The sequence below is a fragment of the Numenius arquata genome, chromosome 12 (genome assembly GCF_964106895.1).
Source record: "Numenius arquata chromosome 12, bNumArq3.hap1.1, whole genome shotgun sequence".
NCBI lineage: Eukaryota > Metazoa > Chordata > Aves > Charadriiformes > Scolopacidae > Numenius > Numenius arquata.
Genome location: NC_133587.1, coordinates 35,863,260 through 35,875,151, shown reverse-complemented (window position 1 = coordinate 35,875,151; position 11,892 = coordinate 35,863,260). Strand labels below are relative to the sequence as shown.

The 11,892-nt window shown below is 41.6% G+C and overlaps 1 protein-coding gene across 3 annotated transcripts in view; it reads right to left on the bottom strand.

Annotated features, from left to right (window-relative positions):
• Positions 1-5,306: 5,306 nt before the first annotated feature.
• The window catches only part of LMBR1 (limb development membrane protein 1), a 68,917-nt gene continuing 62,331 nt past the window's right edge, over positions 5,307-11,892 (bottom strand). For 2 of the 3 annotated variants that reach the window (XM_074157780.1, XM_074157781.1), the window contains 2 exons: positions 11,419-11,580; positions 5,307-8,689 (listed from right to left, as the gene is read on the bottom strand). In XM_074157780.1, the coding sequence (XP_074013881.1) occupies positions 8,607-8,689; positions 11,419-11,580 (245 nt within the window). In that variant the 3' untranslated portion in view covers positions 5,307-8,606. The remainder of the gene's footprint in view (positions 8,690-11,418; positions 11,581-11,892) is intronic. The other variant, XM_074157782.1, reaches the window with a different exon arrangement.

Genomic DNA, 11,892 nt, shown 5'->3' with positions numbered 1-11,892 from the left:
TCTCTGGAGACATTCAAACCCGCCTGGACACGTTCCTGTGCAACCTGCTCCGGGTGGACCTGCTCTGGCAGGGGGTTGGACTGGATGATCTCCAGAGGTCCCTTCCAACCCCATAGCATTCTGTGATTCTGTGGGATTCTGTACTTGACACGGGATTTGCCAAGAAGAGAGTCATATCAAGGCATTTCAGCTCCAGCTCAAACGGGAGGTTTTACGTCCAGTTCCAAGCTCTGCATTTCTAGAAACACAGGAGTGTCCCCAGAGGCAGCAGAGGGTGATGCGAGGCCCGTGTTCAACAGCTGAGGGAATGAGAGTCACTTTTTACAGAGAAGACAAAGGGAAATGTAACCTTTCAGGTGTGGAAAGGGCTGGTGCGAGCAGAAGGGCTTCTCTCACTAGGGATGCTTCAGAACCAAATTAAAGCTTATTAAAGCATGGCAAGGGCCACTCATTTGACATTTAGGAAACCTCAGACAATTCAGAACTGGAACGTGGCACCCAGAGACAGCACAGAGAGCCCCGGCCCGGCTGGTTACATACTGGGAATAACGTAGCTGGGTTTGATCCTCGTCAGGTCCCTTCCAGCCACACGATTCTTGAAGCTTAAAAATGGCCTAAAGTCTCCCCTGAAATGGAAAGGGAAGGCTGAAGCTGTTTAAGTTTCAAATAGTTTAAGAAACCCAGTGGTCAAGTTTTTAATATGTAAAAATTGCCCTTCAGTCAAACTGTTAAGCTCTTGAAAATGACTTATACATTACATAATCCACACACTCTTCTGTAAATGAACCCCGCTCCCCTGAAGTAGAGGGTTCAAATTAATGGTGCACCCGTCGTAAGCAGAGGGCTGTAACGCCTCTGAATGTTCAGGGCTCTCCATCAGGTACCACACATCACATATTTTAAAGACCTGACCATTTGAGAATCTCAAAAGCATGTTAAATTGGGGAGAGGAAGGAAGAAGAGAAAGCAGCGCCACCATTCACACCAGCTACTCACAGGAGAATTCAGAATGCCACAGAGATTTATTTTTCATTGCTCAAAATAAAATGTAAAAAAAAAAAAAAAAAAAGCAAAACTCCACTATGAATCACACTTTAACTTTATTGAAAACATGGTAAAAAAAAAAAGTCTTCCTACAAAACACTGTGTAACATTTCAAACAAAGGAAAACACACATTAACACCGCTTTTCACAAAAAAGTCAACCTAAGGCGGCAAGTGTTGTCATTTAGTCCTGTAACACAGCAGTGTCCACAACTGAGAGCATTATAAAACAGATTTCTGGATGACTGAAAAATAAACTAGGAAAGGATATGTACACAGAAAATTGTTCTGATTAAAGTAATGCTAAAAACATAGTTTTTCAGCTCTATTCTCCCTCTGTCCACGATACATCCATGGGAAAGAAACACCAGGTGCTGGAGCCCGCAGAGTTTACAGAGCCTTAAGCACAAACCAGACCACGAGGGGCCCATTCCATTCAACATCTCCCAGCCTCACACACCGTTAAGATTGTGCGTAGTTTTTATTTATTTTTGTTTTGTAAACAGAAATCTGAACTAGTAACACTGCAGTGAAAACCTGGAAGTCCGTGACAGAAGCTGCCTGCTGTCATTGTCACAGCGCCAGCAGTCACAACATCCATAGAAACGCCAGGTCAGACCCAGGTCCATGTGAAGCTGATCCCGTGATCCTGAGTTCCCAGCAGCACTTTGAGAACAGCCTCCATCTCCTCAGAGGGAATTTTAGAGACAAAGCTTCACGAAGACAAGAGCAACGCGTGTTTTCTGTTTAGGTAATGCAGGGTTGGGTCCCCAACCCCACAAGAAGGTCAAGGAAATCCAGACGTATTTTTTGTGTACGTGTCCCAAACTTGAAATCTCCTTAAGATTTCAAATCTATGACCCAAATGTATCTTCATTTTCTATCCATTTATTTTTACAGCAATAGAAGTCAGGCCAAGTCAGACAGAAATACTTTGACACCTACTTAAAAACAAACAAACAAAGAGTGGCCCAACTTGGGAGGAGAAAGTGACTCACACAGATTCTGTGGATCTAAGTATTTTGGCCCAGACTGGGAAAACAGAAGTCACGCACCAGTTAATTTTCTCCTTGAGCATTTAAGCACATCCACGGTATTCACAACACAGGTACCACCATCACGCCACGTTTCTCAATGATCATTTTACATGGAAAGAGAAGGTCCAAAACACCCTCATACACAGGAAACGCAAGAGGTACAGGAAACACATGAACAGTCAGTCACCTCGGCACCAGGCAAAGTCTGACTGTGATCAAAACGTGAGGGAGTTCCCCAGGGTCGACACACGGGAACGGAGCGAGGCCGCAGGGCACGTGGGGAGCTGCAGCCTCTCTACAAGGAAGGTAAGTGGTACGGTTCCACGGACACCAGCAGTAACCGCCGGCTCAATCGGCTGTACGGGCACATCGCACTCGCCAAGAGTTTCCTCACGCTCTGAAGGTTAAAAGCCCATCTCTACGCAGCGACTAAACCATTTCCATCTCACGCCTAATTCACACTGCCATGAGCTCTTGGTAAGTTGTTAAAGGACCCGCTCTAACGACAGGATTATTTTAACAGACTCTAGTGGTAAAAAAACAGATCAAATATAAATGAACAAATAAATACTAATATTTTCTTAACGGAAGAACATTTCTTTCTAACTAGGGAATGTTTTTCTATAGACATTTATACAGGGAAAAGAAACACATTAAAATCAAAGCAAGTGCCCCGATACATCGGTAGCTGTATCTATGGGAGCACTGAATACACCAGGGATGCAAAATAGAGCCCTGTTTGTGAAAGGAGCTTCATCCAGTGATGCCGACTCTAAAACTTACTCTAACGGGGGGCGGAACCAACAGCAACACTTGTTGTTAATACACAACAAACCTTCAGAAGCAATTTAGGAGCAGCGTCCCAAAGTGCTCAGGTAGGTACAAACCAACAGTCGGATACTTGAAGTCTTTAAGAACCGGCATTTCCCAATTTCTGTGTTTATGTGACTTCTGAATGCCGCTACAGCTTTTAAATGCCTTGGATTTAGGTATGTTTGGATGATCAACATTTACAGGATATTTCACTTTGCCTGTTTGGAGTCACCTTCTGCTATTTGTTAAAACACTTAATGCTATATATATAAAAACAATGATCTATGAGCAATAAATGAAAAAGTTACTTCAAAAAATGTGGTGATGGAGAACACATGAGCATCCTCAGCTTTTCTGCAAGCAAGTAAGAGCCATCTTCACAAGTCCACAGGCTTCTATAAATTTAAAATCAAGGACATCATTGCACTGTGAAACACAAAACCAGTTTTTAGAAGAACTCAGTAAGTTCTTTTCAGTGCTAGTGAATCACTGGTGTATTTGGAGAACATACAATTAACTGTCGTATGCTAACGATACATGTTTCTTCTTCCTCTTTGAAAGAAGAGCTTGAGGTGCTTCAATGGTGAAACATTTCAAAAAACCTTCCCATTTAAGTTTCCTGCTGGTTTGTGTTCTCACACATCTATGTAGGTTCTTCTGTTATTTCACATTCTGTCTATGTCAAGAAGAGAATCTGTTCTTAACATCAATGCCACCGAATAAGGTAGAGAATGGCTTGAAAACATAAAAAAGGAAAGCAAGCCAAGATGTTAGACGTCTTCAAGAATTAAGGCCAGATTTAGAAAAATGTTTCATCAGCCCTTGAATTTCATGAACATAAGGGTCTTAAATATAATTTTAGCAATATGGAATTTTAAAGATCAACTAGAAAAAAAGAACTGAAAACAGACTGTCTGCAGAGGTGAGCTCCATTATTGGGCACAGCAGGGATTCTGGAAGTCACACGTAGTGTTAATTCCCCACAAGATGTGTGTTCTCCTTCCTACGATTCTGACTGGTATCATCAGGCTTTAATTGTTAACGGGAAACTTGAAGGAGATCCTCTCCAGATGTCTGTCCGGTCTGCCCAGATGTCTGGACACGGTCTGTCCAGATCCGTGCTGCATTCTTGAGAGAGCAAGAAGCCACTCAAACATGGGACAGACCGCACAGAAATTCACCACCAGGAAATCCTGAAGGACTGCTGAGTCCCAACGAAACGGAGCTGAAAGCGAAGAGCTACAGTCACAGAACACGCACAGCCGTCACCTGGGAACCCTGGGAGTCTGCGGTCCCAGTTGAGAGTACCCCAATCCAGCAGGTAGAACTGTGCGTGGCAGACAGACAAACCTCGGGCTGATCTGGGACAGAAATGGAGCATCACCCCTTCCTATGGCAGTGCCAGAGACTGTTTGCCTGAGGTGAGGGCGCTGGGCAAGGTAGAAGAAGGTGACACAGGTTGTCACCATCTGGATGATGGTCCTAGGCTTTGATTGTTCTCCCTGAATGCGATGAATTCCAAAGTGGCATTTTTGTCACGTTCCAACACTGTGAATGTGAGCGTAACCCGCCTGTTCACCAACAGTACATTCAATATTCAGCTTAAGGTTTCAGCTCCTGAAATTCCGGGGGTGGGGAGGGAAATCAGCGTTCGCAATATTGTCTCTGGTCAGCACTAGAATAACAACAAAAATACTCACACTAGGGGGTAGTGGACCTTATTTCCTTAAAGCATTTAAAGGTTCACAGTTCACATCAACTCTTTTTTAAACAAAACTAAGCACATTCCTTTTTAAAGGGGTTATTGCCATGGCCTTAGTGTACTGTCTCTGCTTAAATGACTTTACCTAAATTTAAAAAAATTACTGTTTTCCATATACTCTGATTTTAAAATAACAGGATTTAGCTGTCTTCCCGTATTTGTTATTTCAAAATGGTAGATGCCAGTCCACTAAGCACAAGGTTCAGCTGTTGCACGTACATCACCTGAGCCCATCCCGCTTCTGGACGAGGAGGAAAAGAACAAGAAAGGAAAATAACCTAGAACATTCTTACAAAATTCAAAGAAAAGTCAGATGCATGAAGCAGCCAATTGCTCTTTGTTTCTACCTTATTTGTCTCTAATTTAGATCGTTAAGTCCTTTAAAGAAAAGGGCCATCTCATCTTAACTAGGCAGCAGTGGACACATGTGAGCACCTGAAGTGACATCAGCTGCGGCAGAGACGTACAGGGGAGCAGGAGAGACCCGGTGGGACAGACAGGGGCTGCAGCCCCCTTCACACCGGTCACTCCTGGTGACATACAGAGAAAGCATCACCGCAGCACCCGCCGACATGTCCATCCCGTGGAGCTCCCAGCTGCAGCACCAGCCTCTGGTGCCACCAGTGGTACTTGGGAAGCAGACAAGGAAACCAACTCGTCAAATCCTTTAATTTCTATGACACTAAAACAGTCACAGGGTAAGAGGTAGGGGAGGAACAGGGCCAAAGATAAACATCACATTACAGACAGTAAACAAAGCTTCCTATGAATGCAAAACCCGTTACCTGTACAGTAACCAATACTATTATCTTTTAGCTTAAAGTGATAAGTATCTGTGCTTTACGCTTAGAAACCCCACAATATTACAGTTCTGCCACTGCATTTAATATTGTGCTACCAACACTGAATAAAGCCAAGAAACGGCTAACTTAAAACACTCAGTTTACATCTAATTTTTGGTCTTGTGTGGTATCTAGTTGAAGATGGAAGCATTTATGTGCTTTTTGCCTCATAAGAAGTGAGGCAGATGTTAATGTTACTAAGATCAGCTGTATATACCTTGAAGGTATAGACCACCTGACTCTACATGAGTCAAAATACTAGGAATGTATCGTCAATATCCATTAATGAATTACCAGTTGCTTGTATTTAAGTGACCATATGCTTCTGTGAAAAGTATATAGTGACCTGTGTCTTACACATAGTACATCTGTAGCACTGTATCCATAAAGAAGTTTTGCATAAGTGTGTCATTTCCAAAGCCAGAGTCGTACTTTAACATGGACAAGTGTCACAATATAAACAGCTGATTTTGAAACAAAACAGTAACTGCACAGGGTAGTTCTGAACTTCTCATCCGCTTCGGAAGCCACACGGCACTTTCCCCATCCTCCATGTTTCAGTGTAAAATCTTCACTGAGGCAGCCTTAACCCCAACACCCGACTGTGGGAGGCTGGGAACAGTCACGGCTCTAACATTGGTTTGGAAAGAGTTGTGAAGCCTTGCCTGAAACCCGTGCGCTCATCAGCAGGAACTGCCTCTGCTCAGTCTAAGTAATTGCCCGACTCGCTTTCAGAAGCCACGTACACGTTATAATCCCACCTTCTTCTAAGATCTTGGGTCACTGATGCCAGGACAAACATCTCTCCAAAGCACAAAGAGCAAGGCCTGTCCTGGTTCACATCCCTACGCCGATTCCTTAAACTCATTTCTTCAGATTCACAGGGTGAGTGTATTTAAATAACTAACGCTGCAACAGAACTATTCTGATAACGCTAATCAGCCTCACACCCTGCAATTCCCCACCCCATTAAGACAAGAGGATAATTTTGGTCACACAATTACTTGCATGGAGAAGTGGATACTTTTCAGTTATTTTTAACTCTAATGCCAACACATAAGGCTACAAGCTCTGAGAATACCCGAATGATGCCCCTAATAATAAATCTCCCAGTATTTTAAATGTAAACACATTTTAAAACAACTTCTAATTATAGCTCTCTGTTCTTGGTTGCAGAACTTGGGACTCGTATAAAGATTTCTCACTAAAATGTCAGCATTAAACTCAAACAACAGAAAAGATGCTTGTAAATCTTAGTGAAATCGAGCAATTTTACTTTAAGTCTTCCAAGACTCAGTACAACACATCAATAGTCACGTTTCATAAACCCTGAATTTATACTAATCACACACACAAAAAAAGAGGGTAACTCCCTAGCATCATATTTACTACAGCAGTATTTACATTACGCCCCAGTTCAAGTCAGAAAAGGCAGCTGCAAAAATAACTGAGAAATCCTCGTGAATTCTTGAGCCTGGTTTTTGAAGCACTCCAGGAAAAAAAAGAAAAATAAAAGCTGACATTCACAGAGAGAGCAGTAAGGTCTGCAGCCCCGAGCAGGCACCTCAGGAGAACAGCCAAAGAGTTTCTGACACGAGGTTTATCTTATTTCGGAACCACATTGGAGAGCTAATTAGCTGTCACTGCCTGGTCTCGTGCGAGACGTCAAACTACAGACAGACAGACTTGTTGTACAGAAACAGGAAACAAACAGGAACGTTACCTGACTCGCTACGTAACAGGCACATGCCGAAGGTCTCCCCTTTCCCATCTGTTTGAAGATCGCTTGTGGCAGAGCAGGACAAAAATGCAACCAGATTTCAAATACTTCCTTGGGGGTTTGTTGGTGGGTTTTTTTCTTTGCTATGAACAGTGTAAAGGACTCCTAAGGCTGCAGTAACGCTAAGGAGAAGGACGTTACCACCCACCCGTGCCATCCTCATTCTAAGGCCTCTGAGCAGTTAAACTGTAACAGCGCGGAAATTCATACCACAAAGATTGAACACACAAGTTTTACTTACCAAGCCACCTATGTCATCTCTAAGCTTAGAATTTAATTTACGATATCTACACATATAGGCCTATATACATGTTCATGTGTACATTAAAAAACAGGCTAGTGAAAGATACTGGATTATGCCACCGAACAGAAATCCTGGTAACTATAGTATAAATTCAGAGAAATAATTTACTTCAAATTAAAGAAGATTGTAAAAAACTGCAATTGCAGCCTCCTCGGCCTGTGCTACTTGCATTGATTACAAGTACTGCTTATACACAGTAGTTCATAAAGAATTTTACAGGGACGTACGTGGTAGGGGAGGTGACCTCCGTGGCACAATAGCTTACAGAACTGTAAGAGCTGTGACAGAGGGTCTACACAGCTTTTTACAAAGCATACGAGGCTCAGATTTAACACTGAAGTTAATCTTCATCTTGTACTTCGCTCTATTCAGTAAGACATTGTCTGGCTACCAGTAACGCAACCTGGCATTTGTGGCTGAGAAGAGGACGCTGAAAACGCTGGCTTCTGCCAACGCCTCGTGCCATTACACTACCAACAGCCCGCTGTCTCCAGCGCCAACCCAGCTCTCATCTCTACCCGTTACTGCCATTTTTAACACGGTCCCAGTGGAACTGGCTATCTACCATCAAGGACACCTACTCCAGGTAGTTTACATTTCCAGTAAGGGTCATATAGGGCTTGAAGTGTATCTTTTTTTCTCTTTTGTTTTTTTAACCGAGTCCCAAAGTTGTCGTGTGTCGCTGTGGCTGTGTAACACAGGAGGTACTGTGCATTCGAATGGTAGCAGGTTTAGATCTGAAGATGTGAGACCGTCAACAAATAAAAAGGAATGCATTATTCTCTTCAGCTTCCAGTCTTCAAGGCACCTCCTGCATTAACTAACTGGGAAATAAACAAGCAGACCAAAAGTTCACCGGAAAGAGAACAATCGGATATACCTAACTTGCTCAGAAGCACACAGCATCAAAAAATGAGACAAGGTTGGACCCAAATTATCAACAAGTAAAATCAATATGCTGCTGAGATGATGGGAATGCCATGAGGTTGATGTTTTCAGCTCTGTTGATTGGAGGTGATTGTTAATCACAGTGTTTTCTGATGCCCATTTGCAGACGGCTTTGTCTCCGAGTCTCTTGGATTGTTCGACAGATGAAGTTTATCTAATCCTGCAAAACATTAAGCAATAAGGAAAAACTGAGACTCCCCCATGTCTCATGCACACAGGTATTCAAAAGAATCACAGAATCTTCATGGTTGGAAGGCACCTTTGAGATCATCGAGTCCAACCACAAATCTATACAAACCATATTCTACTTTGTGATCAAGGCCTTCATGTTTGCTGAAGACCAGAACTGACATTCGGTTCTGGCTCAGAATTAATACTGGGAAATTCCCTCAGCTGCGTTTTGAGTGAGAAAAGCCCATGACACAGGATGAGCATCGGAGTGAGAGCAGCCTGACTTCACCATCACACACTTAGATGTTAAGAACCAAGGAAGATCTGCAATCCTTTATTCTGTCAACCTACAAAACCCAAAATCATTACCTGAAATACTTCTTTCAACTACAGCATCTTTCTGAAAAGCATCCATTTCTTATTTGAAGATCGTTGGTGATGACCATATCACCTCTCTAAACTGTTTATATGACTAATAATGTTTTTAGGCCTACATTGTCACTAATTTGTTTAATCTCCATTTCCAGCCATTTGTTGTTATTGCATAGTTCTCTACTGAGTGCTAATCCTGCCCCAGGCCAGTAGTTAAACTACTCTTTTTAGTGGGGGGGGAGGGGAAAGATTGTAAATTTAACCATATTTATTCACAAGAAGCACAATGTCAGTCTGTCCTTCCTGCTACAGTTTCTCTCTGAAGTCTCCCATCAAGTCTCTAAAATTAAGGAGCAAAAATGGAAAGTTTCTTACTCATTTAGCGCAGACTATATTGAACATTTTACTGAAGGGCCCTGATGTACCGAGTTAAATTTCTTCCATCATTAGAATTCCAAAACTGACTTCACTACTGAAAAACCAAAATGTGCTCAATATCATATTATTTGTAATGTGACATGAATTCTTTTGGTCGCGGGCCTGCAGCTGGACTTTACCTTCCACTAATTACCTACGATGCTCCACCAGCCTCTAGTCCTCGCTATGGGAGTTTCCAGCACGGGGCAGAAATGAGCACACAAGCTCTGGTTACCATTCTTGGAGTTCCACAGGACAGTTTTCGACAGACACTGGTGGTTACGCACAGTGTTGAAAACAAACCCGGTTTGTGTCAGGAACCTGTGTTCTTCAAGATTTATAACTCCCTGTTTGTGTCAAATGCAAACCTTTTACCAATTACTTTGTTTCTCCATTTTGATCACAATATTTATACAAAAATCAGACAATGTGATGGCAAAATGCAAAAAAAATCCCTAAAAAATCCACTAGAATGATGCCATCCAGTGACTGTTATCCTAGTACACCTGCATTTTGAAGCTTGTTAATCTGCTTTCAACATATAGAATTTTTTATTAAACTATGTTTAATACAGTAAAGTGCCATGAATTATCAAGATAAATTTTTACATCATTTGCCTTGAGACACAAACTTTAAAGTTTTACCAGACCTGTTGCTATAAGCCCATGCAGACTGATGCTAATTTATTTCCTTCAGAGCTCTGCAACAGCCATTATGTTATGAAAAGTAATATCTTTACAGTCAAAACGCTTGCAAAACAAAAAAAAAATTTTAAAAAAGGATTTTGCAAGTCAAGTGATAGAGATGAATCAAGATCTTCTCATAAAATGACCTTAACAAAAAGCTGGGGGATAACGTCAAATCCATCAGACTCGCATCATCTGCCTCAATCAACAATGGAACTTCTCTGAAAATATTTTCAGCATAAAAATTGACAGATTTACACACCCCGGCACACTCATCTGTTCCCCCGGAGCTTCAAAACTCAACATCAAAAATCACAGAATAGATCATTTTAATCCTACGCTACCAGCCATTTTGTATTTCCCTATTTAGTCAGTCTGATTTCAACTTAATCTCCACCAGCAGAGGTGTGTTTTGGGAAGTGCTTGGACTTAGTTTACCAGGGTCACAACTCTGGAACGCACCGATCAGCGATAACTAACGTAAGTACCTTTGAGACACCACAAGCTGAATCTGCCGTTATAAACACCGAAGTGTCCCCATTACTCCCCTCAATTTAGGCAAGGACTACTCCAGGGTTTTAAATAGGTAGGAGCTTCACTAATTAGTAAAGACAAGATGTAAGTAACAACTCAATTTCTAAATACGTACATTTTATCCTCTTAGTATCAAATGTTTCAAGCCTTTCTTCTACGGCCAAGAAACATGAGTGCACAATTTGATCAAAACTTTGATGATCTCAAGTATGGATTTTACTTGGCCACTTACTAAGATCCTGCATGTTCTGTACAAACATTTTCTGACCATGTGGTGCTCAAAAACAAAAAAAAAAAAAGCATCACAACAAAGCAGCTAAGACTTCTACTAAACTATTTTTAGGGAATTAATAAGTTGCTTATAAACAAAAAAAAAAAGAAAAAGGCCAACCCACACACAAGTTGAAGTTTATTTTGGAATCATTGCTGAGCAGCAATGGGAATGTTTCTCTGCTCCCTAAAGGCTGAAGATCTAACGGCAGATCAGTAAGGACACAGACGTATCATTACGATTAACATTGTGCCTTCGCTCTCAATTCTCCAAAACAAAGTAACACCAAGTTATGCATTCTCGCCTCAATTTACAGAAACTTCCACCAAGGAAAGGTTTCTGTGAGTTGTAAGAGAACTTTAACAGCGGCACATCAAGGTATCGAGGCTGGAGAAAGGAAAGGTTCAAGCACCAACTGAATTGTCAGTGCTCTGTTACCTAATGCCTTCAGGAGCTCTTCTCGCACGGCAGAAGTGAACTTTCTGACCAGACACAACGTCGTCATGATAGCGAAGAGCAAGTTGTATGATAATACAATATAGAAGTTTCCCAGCCAGTTAAACCTTCCGAAGTCTCCAAGAAGATCAAATCTGGTGATTCCTGTTAAAGTTGCATTTAAGATTTACATCAAAAACCTTGATTACATTTAAGAAACATAAAAATGTCATTCTTTTACTTTTTACATACGGAAGCAATATTCTTTCAGACAACATACTGTAAGACACATGGTTAAACACACAAGACAGTTTTCTCAAGGTCTTTTTCCCCTTCATGGACCACTCTAAGACACACTTATCAAAATGTTTCTTAAGTTTCCTAGTAAAATGGTCAAGTAACATGAGCTGAAGTAAATTGTCTATTCTAGATGAGAATTCTGCTTGTATAATTTCAATAAATATAACTAGGAAAAAC